Raw genomic sequence first — 27,977 nt, 5'->3', positions numbered from 1 at the left:
TCTGGGCATTGTATCTTTGCCAAGCTGCTGTCTGAGGAGCTGGATGATGTTTTGAGCTACGCAGGTATGTTGTTGTTGTGGGCCGTCAACTTGATTTTGACCCAGAGGGACCCCTTGTGATACAGTAGAACTGACTCCGAGGGTTTTCTGGGCAGTAATTTTTATGGAAGCAGATTGCTATGTTTCTCCTGCAGATCCACTAGGTGGGTTCAAACTGCCAACCTTAGGCATAAAGTCACACATTTTTTATGAAGAAAGCTAGCCTAGATTTTGTATGACAGTGTGTGTATACACTGAGCTAAAGTCAGATTTTTCTTTGACTTCCTTGGAGAAGTCTCACAAAAATTATGTTAAGAACTTCATTGCACATATTTAAAGTCCATCCTGAGCACAGTAGAATTTTTGCATTTTCAATATGGTGGTGTATATTTGAAACGCACCTTTCCCCGAGAGAGTAAGGAAGGAGAGAAAGGCTCTGTGTGCATTTCCTTTGTTCAAGGTGTTTATTGCATCTCAGAGGGCTTACATGCACTGGGTTCTTAAACCAAAATACAAAGAAAAGCCATTTTGAAATTGGTTTTAGGTAATTTTACCCATTACAGTGTATGTTATCCCCACAGTAAATTCAGATACAACCACTTTCACATGGTAACATACATCTATTAAATAATTTGAAAAATAGGCAAACACCTTTCCAACCCAATATGCTTTTACGAAGAGCTGCCAAGCCACTAGCAACACTGATCAACAGTGACCTCGTTTATGCATCGAAATCTTAAGCCAAGCCATCAGCACAGACAGTGTGACAATGAATCAAAAATTAAAGAATACAGTATGTACAATAAAGGGCACAGTTCTCTGAATTAGTTTAAGTCCTAATCACAATGGCACAACAAAACCTACTTTGAGCTCCATTGAGGAATGGAAGAATACTAGTCTACAGAACACACACAAAAAAATACTAAATCAACAGATGTACATAACACCCACAATAAAATAAAAAATATTTGCAGTCATTTTTAAATTACACTGTACCTCAGGGTGCCTTCATAATCACTTGAAGTAGCACATCCCTAATTGCTTTCTTACTGACAGTGCATTTAATCAAGAATGAATAAATAGGTCAATTTAGATGCAAAATCTGTCCGATACAATTAAAATATATATTTTAGTACAGCAATGATAAATATGGAATTCCTCTGTATGATTTCTCATTCTTGATCAGGTAGCTTCAAGGAGAAGTATTTATTATGGACGTTAACCTTTATATTTTTTAAAATAAAATTTGTTAACATATACAGCGCCACAAAAATAAACATTTCTCACAACAATTGAAGTTCCTGGGATTGGAAAATGGTACTCCACACCAAAAAAGTCTGCACGTTTAAGATTGTTTGTTTGTTGTTCTTCCTTACTAGTCGACACCATCACACTATGATTGGAACAGAGATACAGAAGAAAGAGGACTTATGGGAAGAGTTTAGGTTCTGTCCAAAAGTTATATATACATCGAACCTTCAAAAACACAGACACATCTTTCCGAATGAATGGCTCACCACACAACAGCTGCATCATCCGTCCACAGGCGAGGTCCAGGACAGCGCGAAAGGCATCGGAAACATCCACTCATTGTTTATATCGCACAGCGCACAAATGGTCCAAAAACGCTACAAGGTCCAAAGTAGGGATCACAGCTAAGGGAGTACACATTCCTACTGCTCACTTTCACAGCTGTGCTACACATTTTGGAAGAGAAGTTACGAGTAAGCATTGGGTTTGGTACTGGTGGCTCACTTTGAAACTCTGAGAATCAATCCTATTTGAAGTCTCCAAACTCATTTTTTTTCCTATTCAGTCAAAAAAATCGCAGCTGTAAAGATAAAAAAGTACTTGAATTAGAAAACAGAATATTAAGCACTCCACTCCTCAAACATCTTACTTGCTTTGCAAATTTACTCCTTGATTATTCTAGAAAATCTTAATTTATAAGTTCTCTGTATTAACAAGCTCACATTTATGGACTTCCCTGAATTCTTTATAACAAACTTAAAATTTAAGCCAAGAAAGATCAAAACAAAACAAAAATTTTTAAAAAGCCCTTTTAATGTATCAATTTATAGACAAAATGTGTGTCAGCAGAGTTTTGAAATTTGGGTAATTATTAAAAATCATAATAGCAAGCTATTCAGCCTTAAGAAGGTAACTTTGAAAGTGGTTTATTTTCCACTTTTATTCTGTTAGGTTGTTGAATGAGTCACGTCCTAAACAGTTTAACAAGTGACACACCGGAAAGGAGATCGCACTAGTGTCTCCACCCTTTCTTCACTCATGCCACTCCTCATTTTCCTAATTGGCTTCCTCATCACTTACCAATCACCTTCGATGGGAAACATCTCCTGGGGTTTCAAGGCTGAGATACCGTCTCTGAAATAATAAAATGGTCTGTGCTGGTCTGCATCTTGACTGAGAATGTGTCAGAGCAGAGACATCTCTAGCAAAGCCCCTGGCATCCTCTGAGGGCCACAGTGTCCGAGTACAGATGCGCTATGTAGTTTTCGCAGCCACTCCTGAGACTCTCATTGCTGTGCTTCACTGACGCCTTCCACCACAGTGCAGTCCAACCCCCGGGGACACACACGCTGCACACGGAGGCTTCATTGGCTGAGATGTCAAGGCACTCTAGCCATAAATTATTAATCTCATCTTGTTAGGCTTTGGAAACAGTTTTTAATAAAGGCCGACTGTTAGGTGTCTAATTAAAATAACACTGGTCGGCGATCTAAACACTTGGAACATTCTTCCTGCGGTTCAAGTCCTGAAGGACCAGCTTCTTATTTATGAAATGAAGACAGAAAGTATCTGGGCAGTGCATTTCACAGGGCTTGATCTTCTACTGAGAAGATCAGATGAGTTAATTGCCAGAAAGTGGATATTAAAAGTACTTTGAAACGAAGACATTGTTATTGCTGTTTATCTACAGTATTTATTTGTTAAACATCAACCCACCATCCGAGGTGTTGGGGTTACTGGTAAACTTTTTTCCTTCATTGATTTTCTTCTGGAGGTTTACCAGAGATCACTTCATAAGTTATATCAGAAATTTAAAAGTAGAATCTTAAAAATTCAACTTGAATGCAGAAACACAAGGGTAATAATTTAAACTTCACAGAGCAAAATAAGGATAAAATTAAAATGTGGTTATGTGGCAAATCTATTGTTAGAATATTTCTAAAGGAAATACTATAAACCCAAACTTTCTGTAGGTAGCAGCAATCATGGAATAAAATGGTAATTTCCTAATTTACTCAGCAACTTGTCAACTTGTTGCTTGACCAGTATAATTTATGTGCTGTCTCAGTTTGACAAATTAGATATTTTTCTCCTTCTTAGTTTTAACATACTAGAGTAGGGTTTTGAAAACCATTGATACAGACAGCTTTTAATAATGACTTCAAAAGTACAAACACTCCAGGTATTAGAGGCATCTACTTAAAGTGTATAAACAAACAGATACTGTACCTGTAACAGTTAAGCATCATATAGCTGATTATTACACATGCACTGGAAAAGCTCAATATTAGATACCTTAGATTGTTTACAAGAAATCCTTGATGTTAAGATCCGCTAATGGGTCCTTTGCTGGAGGTTTCTTGGGACTCTGAGTGGCAGGTGTAGGACTTGGAGAAAGCTAACGAGGGAAAAGGCAGCCCAAGACAGCAGAAATAGAAAGCAAACAGATATACAGGCATTAGGCAGAACACACACCACAGAACACAAACGCGCAGAAGATTAGATGGCTACACGGCTACAAAAGCTAGTTTGCTGTATTTAATCCTGGCGCTGTGTTTAATTTTGGGTTAGTAATGTACACATTAAATGATATTTTGCCTTCTTGAAATTCTTTGACATCAGAGTCCACATAAGTAAAGTTTGGTGAGTAGTATGGATATAAATTCGGAAAGACATGGCAAGCTAGTCACATAAACATGCTATGACTATACATTAAAAACATCAATTTCTCTCTACAAAAGCATTTCTACTTTCAAGTATTAGTATCACTAAACTAATAAATGAATAAAGCAATTTAATAAAACATAAATTGCTTTTTTATAGTGAGACTGGATTTAAAGGAAAAGAAAAAGGAAAAACTGCAAAAATCTACTTAGGAAATTCCTTTAAATGATTACATAGTTACAAATATCAGGATTTCATACAAATTAATTTAAATGAAAATCAGTAAAGTTTGGGGGAAATGTTGCTTTCAGCTGATTAAACAGTTCCCTAGTCCTGAATGTCACTATACTCTGAACCAGCTGTTCAGCTCATGAGAAGGTAACACTAATTATTAAATATGAAACCAAGAATTGGAATGCATTTTCAGACAAAGTAATGAAGAAACACCTTACTTTGTGCTGTTTAACCAGTCACTACCTAAAGTCCTAGTCTTGAAAAGCCCACGTGACCTGTACCTTTGACAGGTGGCAGCTACCCTTTGAGCACAATGAATCTCCGATGCTGCTCACAGGGAAATGTCCAAATCTGGGTATCCTGGAAAGTGCCAAGAGGGAACTTTCCTATATTTGTTCCTTTGCCCAGAATTTCCTGACTGACTCTATTCTCTGTTACCCACATTTTCATTTTTTAAAATGGAAGTAATACTTCACAGAAATCTCAGAAGAAAATAAATGTAAGTTATGTAGTTGCTCAAGAAACTGATTAAAAGTAAGTGAAATGACAGTATCATGATATCAATCAATTAAAGAATGATGGAACAGTCTAGGCATCAGTAATTCAAGACAGCTTTGTTATCTTTCGTTATAAACTCATATCTATGTGTTTATGAAACAAGGAAAACAATATTAAATTATGTAAATATGTAAATTTATAGTAAGTTACTATAAATTCAACTACGAATTAAAACAGAATTTCAACATAGTCCACTTTTCATTTTTCAAATTAAGTATATCATTTGATGCTAACACTAGTATTGTAATAGAACAATTTCTTTAAGTAATAAGATTCTCTTGATTTATTTATAAAGCATTCAGCACACAAAATAGAAAAAGACATAACAATCTCAACATCATTCTTCCAAATTCAAAAAGCCAGAAGTAGCCTTCTCCTAAAAAAAGGTTATCCTCATGGATGCCATCTTTCATCATAAATGAGATCCTCCTAACAGTTTAAATAAAACTAGGTTAACTTAATTCCAACTTTCCCCAAAAAAACTTCCCTCACCTTCCTGGGGGAAAAAAAAAAAATCTAAAACAGGGTCCACCTTTCTAGAGAAAACTGGAAAAAGTACCATTTCTTAACAGTGACCATTCTCTTCCTTGGGCACCGTGGCTTTTGAGGGCTCATGTGAAGATGAAGCAAATTGAGGGGACAGAGGCTGGACTTAGAAAATAACCAGGAAAGCAAAGTAATGTAGGCACACTTGAACGAGGTATCCTCCAGATAAGACAATACACATACCCGCTTGGTAAAATGAAAACATTACAGGAGTAAAATAAATTTATAGGTAACCTTGAAATACACTTGAATTATTTGGTTTGGGTTGTTCAATATAGTGTTAATAAATTTAAAACTTATTGGATTACATCGAAGGCAATTTCCCGTAGTTAAAATCACTAGGTTCCACATATGTTTCCACTGGGCCATGCAACTTACAGGAAGAACCAAAAAGAGTGACAGCAATAAAACTATTATTGTTAGCAGCAAAAAGTTACACAAAATATGCAATGTATTTGGGCACATTTGTTAGTTCAGGCTTATTTGCTGGTCAGTCAGTTCCCACTCAACTAGAAGGACATCTACAACAAAAGGAAGCTGTCTGGTCCAGCAGCATCCTCAAAATCATGGCTCTGCCAGAGACCACTGTTGAAGCGACAATGGTATATCTCTATTATTAAAGGTCTTTCTCTGTTTTTCTGACATGCTAGTTTCCCAAGCATGATGTCCTCTAGGGATTGGTCCAAACTATGTGACACAGATTGAACCATCCATTCATATCAAGGGTATTCCGGCTAGACTTTCCCAGGCAGACTTGCTCATTCTTCTGGGAGTTTACAGTATATTTCACATTCTTTATCCGCACCATAATTCAAGGCACCGATTAGTCTTTGGTCTTCCTTCCACATGTATATGAAGCAACAGAAGATACCTTGACTACGGCCAGGGGCACCTTAGTCTTCAAAGTGACTTTATATATAAAACTCTGCAGAGTTCTTTTGCAGAAGGTTTGCCACTGCAATTCATTGTTTAATTTCTCGTCTGCTGCTTCTATGGACGTTGACTATGGATCCAACTTTAATCTGTACTGTTTACCATGATGTGCTCAATAGTGAGGATTTCTTTCTGTTGAGGTGTGATCCATACTGTAGTTTTTGATTTTCAGTAAATGCTTCAAGTCTTCTTCATTTACAGTAATCAAGATTGTGTCATCTGTGTAACACAATTTATTAATGAGTTTTCTTCCAATCCATGTTCTTCTTTGTGAAGTGCAGCTTCTTGAATTACTTGCTCAGCATAAAGACTGGATGGTGTGGTCAAAGGATGTAATCCTAATATATACCTTTTCTGATTGTAAATCATGCAATATCCTTTAGCTCCCTTCAAATGAACTTTTGGTCTGTGCAAAGATTACACGTGAGTACAATTGAGTCCTGGAATCCTCATTCTTCACAGCGTTTCCATACTTGTGATTCACACAGTTGAATACTTTTGCATAGTCAATAAAATACAGGTAAATAGCTTTCTGGTACTCTCTACAGTGAGATAAGATACATCTGACATTAGCAATGACATTCTTCATTCCAGGTCTCCTTCTGAATCCACCTTGAATTTCTAGAAGTTCCCTGTGGATGTATTGCTACAATTTCTGAATCATCTTCAGTATATTACTTGAACATGATATTAAAAATATTTTTCTATAATTTCTGCATCCATTGGATAACCTTTCTTTGGAATAGGTACAACATACAGAACTCTTTCAGTTGGTTGGCAGGGTGTTGTCTTCTTCCAAATTTCTTAGGCTAGATAAACAAGCACTTCCAGCTTAGCATCTGTTCACCCAAATAGACCAGTTGATAGCTCATGAATTTCTACAGCCTCCGTCCTTACCACTGCCTACAGTGCAGCATGAGCTGCATCTTTTCATACTACAGTTCTTGGACTTTACGATGCAAGCATGTTGGATGTAGTCTCGTGCTTTTCTTTGTCTATCCAATTACCATGTAGAATTTTAATTTTATTATTGTGATTAAAGAAACGCATATATACATACATGCACACATGCCTACATACATACATACATGTGTCAACCCCTTAAATGGTTGAAATTGAACCACTGTTTTTGGCACCATGACTATATATTTTGTCCACCTTTTTCTTTTATTTATTTAAACTTTTTATTATGGATTAGGTGAAGGCTTATAGAGCTTTGAGGTAGTTTATTGTGGCAACCTGGCCGATAAACACATGTGGGGTTCATTGAGGCTTGTTGAGTCTCGTCTTTGTGATGGTTTGCACCATCTTTGTGAAGCTTTGTGATGGTTGCACCAGGGTGCAGCTGCCTTAGCCAGTTTCCTGCTTCAGCTTGCAAGGCTGACTTCCTGCAAGGCATCCCCAAGGAGAAGCCACATGGACCTATCCTGATGCAGCCCTGGGTGCTGGAGCAGCTGTGTGGAGACCCCTGCCAGCACTGAGATGTTTATACATTCACTGATTCTGCTTTCCTTCTGCAGTCAGCATCACAGTGTGTGTTTTGTGAGATGGAGGAGGACTTTGTGGATTGGTGTTGGACATATGGGTTATTGGGTTAATTTTGGACTTGTGGGCTTGGGCAGCACTGGGTCGGGATGTCTTCTTGATGTGCACTCACCCTTTATATAAGACTCTCTCTTACACACGAGTTTCTGTGGATTTGTTCCTCTAAGGTTCCCAGACCGACACCAGCAGCCCTTAGTTTTCGACTCAACACACTTTGATTCATCTCACCCACTGCAATCCCTTAATTTCCTCCCTGTGCTTCTTATTTTCATTCTTCCTTCTTTCCCAAGAGCTTTGTCCTTCGGTAAATGCTGCCCTTCTATTAAATGACGATTATTCTAACATGGAGATGAGTTCAAGACCTGGCGTCTCACCAGTCTCTGCCTGACCAGTGAACCTAGACTTTGCTATAATTGTGCGTTCTGCTGCAAGTTTTCCACCCACTGTGTCCAGGACCTTTGAAAATGGATCCCATTCATAGCTTTCATGTTTCCCTGATGTTTCCTGCATCTTTTAGTATTTGGCCCATGTTCCTGCTATTGTTAGATGCTGTCAAATCAGGTACAACTCATAGCAACCCTACAGACAGAAGAATAAAACCTTGCCTGCTCCGACACCATGCTCACACTTGTTGTGTTTGTGCCCATTGCTGCAGTTACTGTGTCAGTCCATCTCAGTGAGGATCGTCCTCTTTTTGCCCAGAGAATCCGTCAACATCAGACTTGAGATTAGAATTTTTTTCCTTCAGTCCTTTCAGTTTGAGAGATGCTGAGGATGCTTTGCCCTTCCTGTTTTCTAGCTTCCGGCCTCCATTGGTTTGTCTTCTTGTGACATGCTTTAACATCTTCTGGTCAACAATTCAGGTGGAGTGTATTCAGGGTCGTATTTGGTTGTCATGCTTGCTCTGATTTTCTTCAGGTTCAACTTGAACTTTAATTATGAACAGTTGATAGTTTATTTGGCGGTCAGTAATACATAATAAATTATAGATCAGACACTCATTTTTTTGGGACAAGTACCTTGGATGTTTTATTTATTTACATTTTACTCCAACCTGTTTCTTTTAAAAATCATGGACAGAAGAGTGGGTAAAGGGAGACATTGGACAGTGTAAGACATGACAAAATAATAATAATTTATAAATTATCAAAGGTTCATTAAGGAGGGGGTAGCAGGAAGGGAGGGGAAAAATGAGCAGCTAATACCAAGGGCTCAAGTAGAAAGCAAATTTTTGAGAATGATGATGGCAACAAATGTACAGATGTGTTTGGGAAAATGGATGGATAGATTGCGATAAGAATTGTATGAGCCCCCAATAAAATGATATAAAAATGATGGATTAGGTGGTGGGTTTCCATTTCAGATAATCAGTTCTGCATTCAGCAGTTCATGTCACTCATTGAGCCCGCCCGCACCTACCCCCATTTGAGTGCGCTAAATATCTGGTTGTTTGGGTGCTATTCTGAATCCAGTAGGAAAAGAAACAATGACCCAAGGTCACAGAGCTAGCTTCGTAATTGTTCCCCACACCTCACACTCGTACCAATCTTGCTTCCAAATCCTTTTACTATTAAGCAACAGCTGTGAGGATGACAGTAGGCAAAACAGTTCAAAAACGATTTCCCCTGACACTTCTCATTTAAAAATTAGCACCACTGTTTTGTGGATGACATTAAAAAATAACCTCACCTGTGTGCCTGGTCCAGCTGCAGCCCCGAAAGGTGGCCTCATCACGGGCTGTGCAAACATGACTGGCTGCTGAGACACCATCGGCATGCCTGACCCAGAAGGAGGCTGGAAAGGAGGAAGCGTTCTGAGCATGAGTGGACTTCACTGTGAATGATTCTGGCATTAATGGCTTGCACACATTTCTGACCATTTCTAGAATAAAATTTGTAATTTTGAGCTGTATGCTGCAGGGCTGATAGCTGAAAGAATCACTGATGTAGAGCACAAACCCTCATTTGAAATAGGCTTTGTTGTTTGGCTAATGTAAGCTTTAAATCCTGAAAGATTTTAAAAAATATCTTCTCTAGTTGTGGAAACGCAAATATCATGATTAAGTGTTGGTGTCGACAATTCAGGTAAGGTTATACACGATCAATCGTGCTCTCGTCACGATAGAGCAACGTATTGCAGCCTCACTCTGAAGGAAGAACTTCCTTCTAGTCTTTTATAACTCGCCTTCTCCCTTCATGTGTAGCTTCCTTAAGGTCTTAAGCAGATGCTGCAAATTTAGAAATATGACTTCGCTGCATTTTGGACAATTATGTACTTTCTTTCTCACTGCCATTGAGTCGATTCTGACTCCTAGTGACTCTGTAGGACAGGGTAGAACTGCCCCTGGGGGTTTCTAAGACTACTCTTTGCGGGAGTAGAAAGCCTCATCTGTCTCCCACGGAACAGTCAGTGGTTTCAAACTGCTGACCTTGTGGTTAGCAGCTCAGCACACCACCACTGTGTCCAGGGGGCTCCGTGTTAGATATATGTAATTATAAGACAGGGGAAAGCCGCCCGTAGACTTCCTGTGTGGTAATGCCAACAGCAGCAGATCACCAAGTCTTGTCTCCCGTGGGAAGTCTGAACTGCTGACCTTCCACGGTTAACCACTGCGTCACCATGGCTCCTTCATGCTACAGCCGCAATTGTTTATGTGGGATTTGGCAAATGCTTCAGAAATGGCAATGATTTTTCTGTTTATTATAATTTTTATAGGTCACTTCTCACCATTCCAAATCCTGCTCCTGGTTGTCCAACAGAGGGGGCCCCAGCCACAGGAGGAACCGAACTGGTTGGAGGTACAGTTCCTTGCTACCAGTAGCAGAGAGAGAGAGAGAGAGAGAGAGAGAGAGAGAGAGAGAGAGAGAGAGAGAGAGAGAGAGAGAGAGAGAGAGAGAGACAGAGACAGAGACAGAGAGAGACACACACAGAGAGAGAGAAACACAATACAATTTGGTTTTAAATGCCAGAATATCATTTTAAAGTGCATACACCTCAAATATATCAAGATGTCAAGAAATTTCAACTCTCAATTTAAAAATTTGACTTTAATGCCAAGCTGCTGGTATGGATAAAATTACTAAACTGATAGTCATTGTTTTGGTAATAGTTGAACTCACAGGCTTGTGGCTCCCTGACAGCATCAGGCTTCCTCCCCACCTACTGATACTCACTGCACTGATACTAATTCAAACTTCTGTAGACTGGTACTTTCTTACCACTATATCTCCTGGAAGATATTGGATTGGACATTTGAGGATCATGTTTTCATATAATTTTTTCATAGTTTATTTTCCACTTCCCAGATGATTCTTTTCTGTACTATGCTTACTTCACTGTGAATTATGATTATTGTACATCTTCACCATGACTACAATTAATCCAAATGCTAGGAAACATTTATAAAATGGCATATAATTCAACATGCATATTAAACTTCAGGTACAGCTTTAAAAGTTTCATTCATATACCAAAACTCTAATATATTTCCCTCATGCCTAAAATGAACTCCTAAGAAATCCCTTAATTTAACTTAACCATTATAGCAAAATTATAATTAGGAAACACAGAAATGATGCCAGATAAGTGGTGGAGTAATGAAGTTCTAAAGTCCATCTGCCCACTGCAGCGAACGTGGGGAGACAGAAAAGACTGAGACATAGAAGAAATAAATTCCAAGTTACCAGTTATGTTTTCCAGAAATACATATTTCAATATGGAATCTGTTTCTATTTCATTTACATATTGATTTTTATTTTATAATATTTAATTAGTTTATTCTTTGTAATTTAGCATAATTTTAAATGGGCTTTTTAAAAGCCAGGTGCCACTTTATTTTTATTTGTGTTATAATCTATTTAATCAACCTCCATGTCCAAATAATTGACCTATTGCACAGTGTAGTTTAAATTGATTTTTAATTTCCTTCTAAGTCCAATTAATTAAAAAATACTTTGTATGAAAAAAAAAAAGTCCATCTACTGCTCAAAAAACCCAGAATCAACTTTCTGAAGACAACTGAAACTAACCAAAAGCTTTCAGCAACTTGAGGAATACTTTTCTGAAAACAGAACAGACAAAATAACAACTGAATCTAGGTAAGAAACAATAAAAGCCCACTGCGACTCCCAGCAAGGGCCCACGGTGTTTCCCAGGCTGCACATCCGTATGGAAGCCGACTGCAGGGGCCAGGGCTGGGGTCAAGCTGCAGACAACAAAGTGCCTAACCACCAAGACCCAGTAGAAAACTGCAATCCCAACTCCCTCTCCTCAAGGGAATTCTGACGCACAGCAGTCCTCTCTAGGGTTTCAGAGACGTGGCTCCTTTCAGGAGCAGGTGGTCTTGTCTTTCTCCCATAGATTGCTAGTAGGTTTGAACCACTAATTTTGAGGTTAGCAGCTTGATGCTTAAGAAACGATAACAGAGTGACTAAAAATCTAAGGGGAAAGATTGGGGAGTAAGATGCCTGGAAGAACATGAGCTTTACTTGATGCTTAAGAAACGATAACAGAGAGACTAAAAATCTAAGGGGAAAGATTGGGGAGTAAGATGCCTGGAAGAACATGAGCTTTACAAGGTTTATGAATCTACAAGACCACACCCATGCCCAGGGCCAAGGAAAGATTTGAGCAGGGACTAGGCCATAGCCTCTATGTGATCTTGGGAATCTGTGTACTGGTAAAAGATAGTATTAATGTATTTTTGTGTCTTTTTCATTTAATATCTTATTTTTAAAAACAGAACTTCATAAAGCACTAATTCTATATGCATGTTGGTGGGTACACAAACTATGTGGCTGCTGTTAGGTGCTTTTACCAAGTACAACCCAACGAAACACTGCCAAGTCCTGCACAAACATTACAATTATTGTTCTCGTTGAGTCCATTATTGCAGTCACCGTGCCAATCTCTCATTAGATCTTTCTCCCTGATCTTCTACTTTCCCAAGCATGATGTCCAGGTCCACAAACTGGACTCTCCTGATACCATGTCCCAATTCTGTGAGGCGAAGTCTCATCATCCTTGCCTCTAAGGAGCCTCCTGGTTAGACTTCCTCCCAGACAGATTTGTTTGGCACTCGCAATGTTTTTGTCCATACCATAATTCTAATGTCTCCATTCTTCTCCAATCTTCTTCGTTTATTGTCCAGCTTTCATATGCATATGAGGCAATTCCAAAGCTTGGCCAGGTTCAACTTAATCCTCAAAATCACATCTTTGCCTTTTAACATGTTCAAGAGGTATTTTGCAGATAAGTATTGCCCACCCAATACTTTGAACTTCTGCTTATATAACTGCTGATTGTGGATCCAATAATGTGAAATCCCCGACAACTTCAATATAATCAGCATTTACCATGATGTATTTATTGGTCCAATTGTGAGGGATTAAAAAAATTAGTTGTAATCCATACTGATGGTTGTAGTAGTTGATTTTCAGTAGTAAGTGCTCATGTGGTCTTTGCTGTAAGCCAGAATATGTGACAATAGCAGCTCACAGGTAGAGGGGACAAGGGTCTAGAGTAGCAACATTTGTTACTGTAACCCCTAATGCAACACTAAGGACATACATCCAATAGTCACAGGAAAAGAAATAAGGGAGTTAAAATAGCACTCTAGAATCTATTTTACACAAACCAACCAATGTATCATCCACCATGGCTCTTAAAACATCACTGACATGCTAAAAACGACTGAATGACATACTTTACAATCATTACGAAGGTGAATTTAATCTTGTGTCTTTTCCTAGGGCTTCAAACCAGTTCATATATGTGATTCTGATTCAGTACATGAGAGATGGAAAGGTAAATTATCAAATGTGGGTAAAACGAAATGAACTACGTGAATTCAACACCTCAATTTTATCCCAATTAAAAAAAAGGACCAACAAAGATTATGTTTCAGGTTCACTATTTATTTACTATTTGAAGGCACTATCAGAACAGCTATTTATTAGAATATGCGTTATATCATTAGGAGTAAACGCTATGAAAAAGAAACTTACATTAGTTGGTATATCCAAATAAACGTTCCTGAATTTCTGATAAGCCAAATCATTGAAAGAAAGCCCAGTTAGTTTTATATTTGCCGTTTTTTCAGATGATAGAGTAACTTTCATTAAACCCTTTGTAAATTATTTATATTAAATTGGTTTCTTTCTTTCTCAAACTCAATGGAATGTGTTCTGTGTAAGTTTTACAAACATTAGCTGTATGTATGGGGAGCACTGTGGATTCTGTGTTGCAGACCGTGGAAATGTGCACATTTCTAAACTGTGAGTAACTTCCCCGTTCATATGAAGACATTTAACAGACGCCAAAGCTTGGCGCATAGGACTGAGTAGCCCTGGAAAACAGGGCTTCCGATAGTCAGGATGGTAGAGCCCTCCCAGCAGACAGATTTGAAATGTTTTTGTCCTGTTGGGGTTTCAATAATTGAAACTAGGTTCTGTGATCTGCAGTTTATAGCTGTCTGTCCAAGCGGCAAGCACGGGAAATTTGAAACGAGGTGGGAAAAAAGAAACCTCAGTTCTTTTCAAGCAAATTAAAAAACTTAAACAGCAGCAAAGGGATATGCCACCTCCACCCTATCCTCTTGATCTCCTACCCCAAAGTTCAAGGCTCACGAATTACTAGAAAAAAATGAAAACGCCAACCACAGTGTTATTTCTGAAGCACAAGTGTCTGGGGTTCTTTTTTTCTTGAATAATCTTAGAAAAAGAGATATGAATATATTTAAAGGAAGAGGAAGGTGGGAGGTTTTTGAAGAGATAACTGTGCATGTGTGTAAGGAAGGTCCGAGAAGGGCAGAATTCATCACTGTGGCTCTTTAAATAAAAACAAAGGAAGAGCGCTAATGATACATGAACGGCAATGAATTAATTAAAAAACAGAGAATCTCTGGATAAGGAAACTAAGATGAAATGGGAATTAATAACAATGAAATATTTAGGCACAAGAGAGCATTTATCTTTTGTCTTACAGTGTTAAGAAAAATAAAGAAAAGAATTAAAACTACATAAAACACTACCATCTTAGTAAATTATTTGTTGTCCAATTTTCTTTTGTTTTTAAAACGGTTTTCTTGGCACTTCATCCACATATCATATAATTTAATAGTTCAATCATTTTAAGAGTTATACAATCATTACCACAATCAATTTTAGAACATTACATTTCCTTCTTCCTTGTACTCCTTATTTGTCTAATTATTTTTTTCAATTGTGGTCAAAATATACACAACAAAACATTCTTGCACTCAGCAACTTCTACATGTATAATTCAGTGCCATTGATTATACTCTTCGTGTTAGCAACCATTATTGATAGCCCTCTCTATTCTTGCTCCTTCACCCATGGTAACCGTAGGTAGAGTGGTAGAGTGCCAGTCCTTTTTTTTTTTAGTAGTTTTCTTGATAGAACATTCACACATCATACACTTCCAACGTTACATTGCTTTTAAAAGTGAGAAATATTTTCACCTATAGAAAATTCAGGTTCGGTAAAGACGGAAGTCAATTGACCCAGTATCACAGTATACAATGTTTCCATCCACCATAATCATTTACAATCATCTCTGTCTGATAGCAAAGCTGTTCTAATCCCTTGCCTGTGGCTAGAGGGGAATCTATCAGAGCCTTAAATCTGACTGTAATTTTTTTTCTATAGTGGCTGTGGATATAGAATTTAATTAATATGAGAGTAACTGAAAAAGCACCACTACCAAATCAGAGCAATCTTTACAGAACAAAAACAATCCGGGTGAATCGATTGTTTCTGGACACATCCTCCAAGTAGGTCTATATACTCCTGAAGGTGGTAATTCCATCTGTCTAACTCTGCCCTGAAGAGTTACATACTTTGCTTTGTACTCTGTCAAAAGGATAGTTTTGGCACTCAAGATTTGAATTGGGCTCCCACATTCAATGTTAATTGAGTTTGGGGAGCAAAAAGGATGTCTGAAAGGATAACATCAGGGTGTCAAGAGGGGATAAGGTAAAGGATGCCACCAAAATTCTTATGACAGTGCTTGTAACCCTTGAAGAATAAGCAAGTGCATTGTCAAGAGAGAATTAAGTCCTCAGTGTGATGCCCTATAGAAAGATGGAGTAGGGTAGGATGGAGTTGGGGGGGCAACAAAAAAGGGGGACTTAACAGAATATTGTTGATTTCATTTCTTGGGCTGTGTCATATATATATATATATATATATCCCGTTTCTTAAAAATAATAGAGGAGGAAAAGTAAAGTTGAAATGGATTTGGAATCTTTAGTGACAAACAAGTCCATGTCAAACAAACAAACAAAAGAACGAAAGATGGGGGAAATTCCTTGGTAAAATTTTCCTGGCATATTTCTCATCAATGCAACTTTCAATTTTATTAAGACCTCTTCTGAATAAGCCTCTGTTATTGCCCTGTGTACTTTGAGAAAAATCTATCAAGATTTCCCTTTGGGAATCTCAAAAGACAGTCACCATAGCCTTTTGAATTGATCTCTCTGCCTTGAAGTTTAGCTGTCTTAGCAGATACCCTCAGAAGCAGCTGCCTGGAATTGGATCACAGTTGTAAATCCAAGACTCATCGCAGGTTCCAATTTATTACATAAAGCTTCAATCTTGCTTAAAATACTGCATGGAAGATCAACTGCTTGAGCTAGTTGATTTCTGAACAAATCACTTGGTCCCCATCGCGCTGAAAGCTTGCTGAGACCGATGGCTCACCCAAAATTGAAGCTACTGAACCATTTTAGAACCCAACCTCAGCAGCGAATTTCTCCATAATAATTCTCTGGTCTTTTTCCACCAGTTTCTGGGCGTCAGCCACAGTTCCTTCCTCTTGGCTCATCTTTGAGGTCTTCCCAACTTCCTTTGAGATTCTTGACCCATATAAAAACGTTCGTGTAGCACAAAAATTTGTAAGCTTTTGGAAAAGCTTCAATAATTTAGGAAGCTAGCCCCTCGAGTTTTGCCAGAAATTTGATACTACCCCTGATCTAAAAGTAGATTTCCCCCAGGATGTAAAAAACATCTGTTTTGGGAGGCACCCTAACGAGATGGAGACAAGTATATTTCTGAGAGAACTTGTCTGTAGCCATCTGCAGACCACAGATATTTGCTTTAAAAGGTTTTATTTGGAGTGATTGTTTATTATTTATTAGTTATTATGAACATTTATTGAAAAAAAAATTTAACCCAAGGCAGATCTCTCACCCACTGTTTGATCCACCCTCCACTCTCCTGTAGTCCACTTCAAACTCTTTATCAAAGTGATTTCTCTGAAATCAACCCATTAAAAGCAACAAAAGCTTTATTCTACTCATGAGGGCAATATGCCTGAAACAAAACAGATTGCTCAGAACAGAACATATGGCCCCTGGAATATCTTATGGACGAGAACAGGGAAATTACTGTTGTGAGACAGCACCTGTCTGGTTCTCATTCCTGGTAACCCACCCCAGTTGCAAGAGAATGAAACACTGGGATGTCTTCACACCGCTGCTACCTTTGAACCCAGCGGAGCAACCACGGTGCCCACTTATCTCCTTGAGGCACTTTCTCTTTTTCACGGACCCTCTGCTTTACTAAGTCTGATGTTTGTTGCCAGGGACTGGTCTCTCTGGAGAACATGCCCAAAGTGTGTGAGATGAAGTCTTGTCATTGTACCTTTGAAGGTGTATTTAAAAAAAATAGATATTGAGGAAAAGTTAAATTTATTTTAAAATATTATTTAAAATGTATTATTAATTGGGAGTTAATACATGTCATATCAGTCCTTAGCTCAATCATATCAAGCAGAATTATACATTTGCTTCCACAGTTTCCAAACATTCTGGCTGGACTTCCAGATTTCTTTGTTCTGAAAATCCACAGTACTTTCAATATTTTTTTGCTAGGATCATAATTCAAGGGCATCAAGTGTGGTCTTCCTTATTCTTTGCCCATCTTTCACATGTATATTAGGCAACTGAAAAGACTAGGCCTTATACTAGGTACATTTAGTCCTCATTGCTCTTTAATACTTTAAGATTTCTTGTACAGCAGATTTACCCAATGCATCATTTGACTTCTTGACTACTTCTATCAATGAGCATTGACTGTGAATCCAAGAAAAATAGGATCCACGGCAGCATCAACCTTTGCTCTATTTATAATGAACTTGGCTACTGGTCCACTTGGGAGGATTTGGGTCTTCTCTACAGTGAGTTGTGACCCATATGGAAGGCTGCAGTTGTTGATTTTCATCAGCAAGCGCTTAAAGTTCCTTGCACTCATGAAACAAGGTTGTGTCATGTGCATATTGCAGGTTGTTAGTAAGCCTTCCTCCAATCCTAATGCTACATTCTTCTTCCCAAAGTCCAGCTTCTGAGCACTTGCTCAGCATACAGATTGAATGTGGTGAAACCTACAGCCATGAAGCACACCTTCCTGCTTTTAAACCACACAGCATTCCCTTGCTTTGTTCAAGCAACTGCCCTCTTTTCCATATACAGATTGAAGTATATGGAGTATTATGGAATGTACAATGGAGTATTATGGAATTCTCATTCTTCTCAAGATTGTTTATAGATTGCTATGAGCCACACAATCGAATGTCTTTGCACAAACCAGGTGAGATCCCAACTTCAATAGCTATTTCATCAATGGTAACTCTACAATTTTCTTCCTTCAGTTTCTGGACTTTAGCCACAGTTTCTTCAGTGGTCAAGGTTGATGACCTTCCCTTTTAGCTCATCATTGAGGTCATTAATTTGGTAATGATAATATGAATTGTGATATTTAATGTCATTAGGTAGTGCTACTAGATTTATGTGATCAGCTTAAAAGAAGCTTATCCTTTTAAAGGGACTGCATTGTTTTTCCCTCTCACCTTCCCTTTAAGTGAGATTTGTACTTGAGATCATCCACCAACAGTTACAGCAGCACACTGACAGGCAATTGCCAGAAGTTCTGGCCGGACTCAGAAGAGGATGTGAAACAAGGGATATCATTGTTGATGTCAGCTAGATCTTGGCTAAAAGCAGAGAATTTCACAAAGGTGTTTACTTGTGTTTTGTTGACTGTGCAAAGGCATTCGACTGTGTGACCATAATAAACTGTGGAGAACAGGAACTCCAGAGCTCTTCCTTGTACTCTTGGGGAACTTGTACAGGGTCAACAGGCAGGTGTGCAGACAGAACAAGGGAAGACTGCATGGGTTCAAATCAGGAGAGGTGTGCATCAGGGTTGGATCCTCTCACCATACTTGTTCAATCTGTATGTTGAGGAAATCATCAGTGAAGCTGGTTTATATGAAGAAGAGTGCAGCATGAGGTTTGGAGGAACAGTAAGAGCTTGCAGATGACACAACCTTGCTTGCTGAAAGAAAGTGAGGTGGACTTGAACACCTGCTGATGAACATCAAGGATTGCAGCCTTCGGTAAGGGTTACAATCAATGTAAGAAAGACCCAAATCCTCACAACTGGATCAATGGGCAACATTAGGATAAATGAAGAAAAGGTTGACGTGGTCAAGGATTTTTGTCTTCCTTGGATCCACCATCAATGCTCATGGAAAGAGCAGTCAAGGGATCAAACGATGTGTTGCATTAGGGAAATCTGCTGCACAAGACTTCTTTACAGTACTGACGAACAAGGATATTTCTTTGAGGACTGAGGTGCGCCTGACCCAAGCCATGGTATTGTCCATGGCATCATATGCATGTGAAAGTTGGACACTGAATAAAGAAGACTAAAGGAGAATCGGTGCATTTGGATTGCGGTGCTGGAGCAGAATACTGAAAGTCCCGTGGACTTCTGCTAAAAGGATAAGCAGGTTTTGTACTGGAAGAAGTCAGGCCAGAGTGTTGCTTGGAGGCAACGATGGCAAGACTTCCTCTTATATACTTAGGACATGTTGTCCAGAAAGAGCAGTCCCTGGAGAAGACATGTCAGGCTTAGTATGATGGGTGGCGTAAAAGAGAAAGGTTCTCGATGAGATGGATTCACACACAGTGGCTGCATCAATGGGCTCAGGCACAGGAACAATCGTGAGGATGGTGCAGGACCGTGCAGTGTTTCGTTCTGTTGTCCACAGGGTCGCTACGGGCCAGAGCTGACTTGATGGTACCTAACAACAACAACAACAATACCTTCCCTCCATAAAATAATGGCCTTGATTTTTTTTTACTTAATGATTCAGTGCAGTCTTCAGGCAGAATGCTACCTGTTATGGTAGCCCTGCTATACCTGTTATATATGGTATCTGAGCCACCAACCACATGTAAATGCTCAAGGTCCTGCGATTCCTTTGAACTCTCAATGCTCCCTTTCATTGTTAAACATATCTTGGTTTGGACAATAAAGTGTATGATTTTCTTAGGCATATCACTGCCCTCCAAAAACAGAAACCCCAAACCCTGGCATTGTCCTCAAGTCAATTCTAATTCATGGTAACTTGATGTGTTACAGAGGAGAAATTAGCTCAACCGGATTTATATTTATTTTTGGCTATTATCTTTACGGAGCATCAGGCCTTCCCCTTGTGTGGCCGTGGGTGGGCTTAAATCACCTTTTGGTTCATCTATCTGCAAACAAATTGTTTGCACCAGCCAGGGACCTATCTTAAGCACAGGTTGGTTAAAAAGATTTTTTTTTATCCTCTATAAATATTCAAACAGAAGTTTTTAAAACAACCATCTTAACTGATGTTTTTATATACAGCAAAGAAAGATTTAAAGAGACAAATATTTTGGTATAATAGGTAACTTTTTTATTGTTTGTCAGCAGATAAAAAATACTTAAAGTTCAGTTTCTTTCTCAGATGCTGAACTCACAAAAAGCAGATAATTTCAATCCTTTATTTTCCTGCTCCCTACATAACACTATGAGGTAGGTGGGGATGAAGACAAAGAAAATGGGTTTAGGAACTCAAATGGAAGCATGGAATTTTTTTTCTAGAGAAACCATAGAACAAAGTATAATGTAATTCTATTTGTAGCATATAGTGGATCATTCAAATGATCCTTTTTAATCTAGTTCAAACGTATTATTTATAAGATTACTCACAAGCTAACAGTCTAAATTTCAAATTCAGATATCTAAATTAATTGCTGGAACACAATATATTTTAAAGGAGTCTTTGTTACACATTTCTATTCCATTTTATATTAACTCACTTCCATGCACATTAGGTTTTGGCTCTGAATGAATGCGAGTTGCAAGAGACGGATGGCACTGAGAGATTGACAGGTAGAGGTGGTGAGAGAAGGTGAAAAATTTAGAGTGTGTTTGGAAAACGACTAGTCTTATTTTTCTAAATATGGGGAATATAGAAAGTCAGGAAATCCTTTTCTCTTAACACGTGTTCTGTTTGTGTTGGGAAATATCACAAAAATTAATCTTTACTTCTAATGATATGCTCCTTCACACAGTGAATGGTGGTATTAATACACAAGTAAATCTTTAACATATAAAATAAAGTCTATGCTGGTCATTTCAAACTTTAAGTTTGTGAGAAATTTAACAGAATTCTAAAGTAAAATTTCACTTATACAATAGAAAAACTCCCAATATTTCTGGTAAGGTAAATATTTTGGTTACTATTCACTCAACTCAGAAAACTTGGTCTAAAAATATGAAGAGAGGGAACAATGGTAGTAAATACTTATGAAAAAATATTTCACATCAATAACTGTGCAAGTATAGAGCTAACATCTAAAATCATAAAAACCCTTGTAAAATATGGAGAATAAAATAAATCATAATATTTTATTGAGTATAAAGTGAAAGCAATTTGGACTTTGGAAAGCAATGCATCCTATTTCCATTTTTCCCTGGGGATGAAGAAAGGATAATGTCAGGAGGAGTGTTAAGCAATATGCAGCCTGCTCTATATACGGGGAAACCAGAGCAGCACTCTCACAGCATCGTGCTTGGGGGCTACATACCAATGGTGCACTTGATGACCATGTTGCAGGAGCGACTTTCGGCTGCCAGTTGGCTCCACCAGTCAACTTTCTCTCTCCAGCGTTCCACTGAAGATCTCCCCTAAAATCAAGTACGCGAACAAAGCAAAACAAAAGCAAGGCCACACAAACAAATGAGAAAGAACCGCGTGTGGTTCCTTGGATCCCTTTCCTTTGGGGCTGCGGAGGACAGGCTCAGATATACACGCTGTACTATACAGTGCGTTGTAGCAGCAGAGATCAAACGACATGGGGCAAATCTGCTGCACAGACCTCTTTGAAGAATTCAAGAGGAAAGATGTTCCTTTGAGGACTGAAGTGTGACCAAGTCACGATATTTCCCTTTGCCTGGATGCATGTAAAAGATAATGAATAAGAAAGACCGAAGAAAAATTGATGATTCTGAATTATGGTATTGGTGAAGAATACTGAATATACCATGGACTGTCAGCTAACCAATCGATCATGAATGAAGTAAATCCAGAATGCTCCTTAAAAAGGAGGATGGCGAGTCTTCATCTCATGTACATTGGACAGATTCTCAGGAGTACCAGCTCTTGGCGAGACATGTCATGCCGCATAAGGTAGACAGCGACAAGGAGACAGCTTGATAGAGTGTTCCACTAATGGCCTCACACCTAACAGCTGTGCGAAGGGTGCCGGACCAGGTCATTTCATCTTGTTGTCCATATGGTCAGTATAAGTCAGGACTGATTAGATGGTATCTTATAACAAATCATAACGTTTATCTTCAAAAGCTTACGAGTCTTTGAAAAAATACCATTTGTGGTTTGGACCTCAATGATAACAGGAAGTTTCTGTCATTTAAAATAGACAATGGCCAGAAAAGGCAATGGAATGATCACATTCCTCCCTGGTTATAAAAAATTACAAGCAAGCATATTTCAAGTACTATACACCTATATTTTATTGAATTTTAATGCCCCTTCTTGAACCTACAGTGTTCAACAGGTTTTCACACATGTATATCATCACTCCAGTCTGACTCACAGTGATTATATGATGTTGTTGCGAGGTGTCACTGAGTTGGTTTAGATCTATAGTGACCTATCTATGCACAACGGAATGAAACACTGCTGGGCCCTGTTCTGTCCTCTCAATTGTTCTTATGCTTGAGTCCATTGTTGGAGCAACTGGGTCAACCTATCTTTTGGAGGTCCTGCCTCTGTAACACTGTCCAAACATGACTTTGCCAAACACGATGCCCTTCTCTGGGGACCGGTTTCTCCTAATATGTCCAAAATATGTGAGATGAAGTCTCGCCATCTTGGTCTCTAAGAAGCATTCTGGTTGTGGTGCTTCCAAGGTAGATCTGTTTGTTCCTTTAGCAGCCCATGGCACTTTTAATATTCTTTGTCAGCGCTGTAATTCAAATTTTTAAATTCTTCTTCAGTGTTGCATATTCAATGTCCAATTTTCGTATGCATATGAAGCAAATGAAAATACTACAGTTGAGTCAGATGCAACTTAATCTTCAAAGTAACCTCCCTGATTTTCAACAATCTAAAAAGGACATGTATAGCAGACCTGGTGATGTGATGGCTACATGTTGACCTGCTAACTACAAGGTCAACATGTATGTATGTAAGATATTATGTATTGCAAAATGCACCCCAATTTCAAAGGTGTTAAAATATGCATCCACAAAAGGATACAGTGTTTATCATGATTAATATCCTGCTTTGAAATTGATACCCTTTTAACCAATGTTACCTAGAAATACTGTAATGAATTTGGAATTTAAAGCTATAAAAATAGTTAAGCTATACTACTCAAATATTTCTAAATATAACAGTAACAATCCTGGAGACCGACATGGATTCTTCCTTTACATTTGGGAGCAAGAGTTTGGAGGTTTCCGCAGAAAACCCAAAAACAAAACAAGTCACTTTTACATTCGCCTAACCCAAGACTGTGTAAAAGTAACAAGTGTAATGTTTGATATTCACAAGTAAACACAAAAGGAACCAAATAATTTTTAAATCACTTACTTTTTTGATGTGGTACCAGAAATTCCAAGATCTAGGAATGAATAAATTAAAAAATTATATAAACCTCTATACACAGCATGTGTATATATATATATCATTTGATACTTAGAAAATCAAAGAATTATAGATCTAGAACCAGGACTACTCCTTGCTACATTTTAAATTTTGTGCAGAAATTATTTCATTCCGGTAATATAAAGAGAAATATATACACAAAAGTAATTTCTTTTACTCCATTTCAGAGGATCACCTGTTAATGTCAATAGTGTGTATGCAAGGGCTGCCCTAAGAGCCCTGAGGCTGTTCTCTTAGAGATCTGAGGCTGACCCTTGGCTGGCATTGCAGACCTTGACTGGTAAACAAACAGGTCTCTACACCCACATAAAACCTCACCTAAATGTTTAAAAAATGTTTAGGGTAGTTAATTCTTTTTTTTTTTTAAATTTTAACAACTTATTGGGGCTCATACAATTCCTTTCACAGTTCATATATATACATACATCAATTGTATAAAGCACATCTGTACAGTCTTTGCCCTAATCATTTTTTTCTCTTTTCTTCTTTTACATTTTATTAGGGACTCATACAACTCTTACCACAATCCATACATATACATACATCAATTGTATAAAGCACATCCATACATTCCCTGCCCCAATCATTCTCAAGGCATTTGCTCTCCACTTAAGCCCCTTGCATCAGGTCCTCTTTTTTTTTCCCCGGATAGGGCAAGATATGACAAAACAATGATGTATAAATTACCAAGGGCATATGAGGGAGGGGGGAAGGGGGAGGGAGGAGGGGAAAAAAATAGGGTAGTTAATTCTATACTAAGAATATATATTGAGAATAAAGTTAATTTTGATGAAATCTTCCTAAGGTGTTTTTGCTTGGTTGCTTGTGTTTTATGGTTTTTATCTATTAAACCATTGTCAAATCCAAGGTCATAAAGATTCAATATCTAGGTTTTCTTCCAGGAGTTGTATAGATATATTTCTTATATTTAGGACTTTGGTGCATTTTAGTTTGATTTTTGCATCTGGTGTGAATCGGGGATCCAACTTCATTTTTTCCACATGGCTATCCAATTGGCCTGGCACCACTTGTTGAAAAGACGACAGGTATTCGTTTCCCATTGAACTGCTTTGATAGCCTTTTCAAAGTTATTTGGCCATAGTTATACGGGTTTATTTATGGATTACGAACTCTATTCCACTGATCTATGGATATTCAATATCTATGTCTCCTGCCTAGATATTGTATATTTATGCATACCATATTTATATGGCAGTACTGTCTGTGAATACAGAGGGTTGTACTTTTTGCTTTCCAATCTAGGAGCATTTTACTTCACCTTTCTGTCTAATCTCCCTGGCTAGAACCTTCGGCACAAATTTAGTTAGAGCCCAGCAGGAGCGACGCCCTGGAGGTGTGATGGGTTATATGCTCGGTGGCTTCACCGCCTGGTCAACAGTTCGAAACAAAAGGCATTCCTTGGGGGAAGATGAGGCTTTCTACTCACGTAAAGATTTACAGTCGCAGATCAATAATACTCTGGCCTATGAGTCGGAATCTCCTCGATGGCGTGAGTTTGAGAGAGAGAGAGAGAGGGGGGTGGGGGTACCCTTGTATTTTACCTGATCCAGCGGAGGGTGTGGATTACACCAGGTGACCCTGTCAGAAGGGGTGGTACCCAAATGACTGTCTATAATACTTTTTTTACAGCGTTTCAGTAGAAATTTTCTGATAAAATTATCCTGAAGTTTGTTGTAGCAATAAAAATACTTTTCCTAAGGTCAGTTACATGTATCCGCATACCTACCAGGCTAAAACTCTGTTAGTTTACTTTTTGAAACTTAATGTGCTTTGCTCAGGGCTATCAGAATTTCCCCACCACAGTGAGGTTTTGAATCACGTGGTTCCATCTGCACATGCTGGTTTGGGAGGAGGTTCGGGGGCCAGGGAGAGTGTCAGCTTGAGTTAGAACACAGGTCAGAACAACTTGAGTGATGCCAAAGACACAGGCTGCCAGGGCAAGCTGTCAGTCTTGCACCGTTAAGTATGATGTTGGCTGTGGGTGTTTGGGTCAATACGTTTTACCACGCGAATACAGTTCCTTCCTATTCTTAGTTTGTTGAGTGCTTTTCTGTTTAAAGGATGTTGGATTTTGTCATATGTTTTTCTTTGTCAATTACAATGATCATATAGTGTTTCCTTTTTATTGTGCTTGAAATATATATGTGTGTGGGGGTAGGGGGGTAAGGAAGTGGTGTTAACAAACATAGGGACAAGGGAAAAACATGGGACCCCAAATGGTAGAGAGCGGGGAGTGGCAGGCCTGGTGGGAAATGATCAAGGGTAAGGTTGCTTAGAGAAGAGGTATACTCTAGCCCAGGTGGCGACGAAGCATGGTAGTAGGGCAGGAGTAAAGTCAAGGGAGATGGAGGAAAGAGCTAGGAGTCAAAGGGCATTTATAGAGGTCTAGACAGAGACATGTACATGCAAATATATATAGGAGGATGGGGAAATAGATCTATGTGTCTATATTTATAGGTTAAGTATTAAGGTGGCGAAAGGACCTTGGGTCTCTACTCAAACACTCCCTCAATGCATGAATACTTTCTTTTATTAAATTGGAACTCTATGATGCTCACTCTCCCGACACAACGGCTGGAGCCAAAGTGGGTGAACAAGTAAATGTGGTGAAGAAAGCTGATGGTGCCCGGCTATCAAAAGAGATAGTGTCTTGGGTCTTAAAAGCTTGAAGGTGAACAAGTGGCCATCTAGCTCAGAAGCAAAAAAGCCCACATGGAAGAAGCACAACGGCCAGTGCGATCACGAGGTGCCAAGAGACCAGGAATAAGGCATCATGCAAAAAAAAAAGAGATATATTGTGTGTATGTATGTGTATATGTGTGTATATGTATATATGTGTGTGTGTATATATATGTATATATATACCATATTAAATGAAGGGGGAAGTGCAGAGTGGAGACCCAAGGCCCAAGTGTGGGCCAATGGAGATCCCCTCATAGAGGGGTTTAGGAGAGGAGATGGGTCAGTCAGGGTGCGAGGTAGTACCGATGAAGAACACAGCTTTCCCCCAGATCCTGGATGCTTTATCCCCCCAACTACCATGATCCGAATTCTACCTTGCAGGGCTGGATAGGGCAGAGGCTGTACACTGGTACATATGAGGGCTGGAGGCACAGGGAATCTAGGGTGGATGATACCTTCAGGACCACGGGTGTGAGGGGCGATGCTGGGAGAGTGGAGGGTGAGTGGGTTGGAAATGGGGAACTGATTACAAGGATCCACATGTGACCTCTTCCCTGGGAGAGGGACAGCAGAGAAGGGGGCGGGGTGGAGGGAGACTCCGGATAGGGCAAGATATGATGAAATAACGATGTATAAATTACCAAGGGCACACGAGGGAGGGGGGAGAGAGGAGGGAGAGGGAAAAAAAAAGTGCACCTGATGCAAAGGGCTTAAGTGGAGAGCAAATGCTTTGAGAATGATTGGGGCAGGGAATGTATGGATGTGCTTTATACAATTGATGTATGTATATGTATGGACTGTGATAAGAGTTGTATGAGCCCCTAATAAATTGTTAAAAAAACACACACACACACAAAAGAAATATATATGTGTGTGTGTATAAAATCTTCGTCATTAAATTTTTATATTTATATGAACATATGGTTTGTTCATTACTAATAGGAATATTACTTTGATTTATATATGTTAGAACTTGTAGTCTTTGGATACATATCACTGGGTTATGGTGTGCAATACTTTTTATATGTTGTGAAATCTGATTGGCTAGTATTTCATTGAGGTTATTTTTGTATCACCTATATCAGCAGTTCTCAACCTGTGGGTCATGACCCCTTTGGGAGTCTAATGACCCTTTCACAGGGGTCATCCAATTCCTAACAGTAGCAAAATTACAGTTATGAAGTAACAACAAAACTAAAAAAATAATTTTATGGTTGGGGGGTCACCACAACATGGGGAACTGTATTAAAGGGTTGTGGCATTAGGAAAGTTGAGAACCACGGATCTATATAAATAAGTTATATTGATCTGTAACATCTTTTCTTATGGTATCTTTTTCTGGTATTATTATCAGGCTTTCTAGCCTCACAGTTAGTTGTTAGGTGCCATTGAATTGGTTGTTCATAGTGACCCCAATTAAAAAAAAAGCCCACACCACCTCATTGCCGTTTTAACTCTTAGTGACCTTATTGGGC

At 38.7% G+C, this 27,977-nt stretch overlaps 1 protein-coding gene across 1 annotated transcript in view; it reads right to left on the bottom strand.

The window, feature by feature from the left end:
* Window positions 1–484: 484 nt before the first annotated feature.
* SNAP91 (synaptosome associated protein 91) overlaps window positions 485–27,977 on the bottom strand; it is a 150,166-nt gene continuing 122,673 nt past the window's right edge. The window contains exons 23-28 of the mRNA XM_075554822.1: window positions 23,725–23,755; window positions 21,695–21,794; window positions 10,498–10,581; window positions 9,460–9,564; window positions 3,586–3,688; window positions 485–1,870 (exon numbers count right to left, since the gene is read on the bottom strand). Of these exons, the coding sequence (XP_075410937.1) occupies window positions 3,596–3,688; window positions 9,460–9,564; window positions 10,498–10,581; window positions 21,695–21,794; window positions 23,725–23,755 (413 nt within the window). The 3' untranslated portion in view covers window positions 485–1,870; window positions 3,586–3,595. The remainder of the gene's footprint in view (window positions 1,871–3,585; window positions 3,689–9,459; window positions 9,565–10,497; window positions 10,582–21,694; window positions 21,795–23,724; window positions 23,756–27,977) is intronic.

The sequence above is a fragment of the Tenrec ecaudatus genome, chromosome 7, assembly GCF_050624435.1.
Source record: "Tenrec ecaudatus isolate mTenEca1 chromosome 7, mTenEca1.hap1, whole genome shotgun sequence".
Taxonomy (NCBI): domain Eukaryota; kingdom Metazoa; phylum Chordata; class Mammalia; order Afrosoricida; family Tenrecidae; genus Tenrec; species Tenrec ecaudatus.
This window is presented reverse-complemented; position numbering and strand designations above follow the sequence as displayed.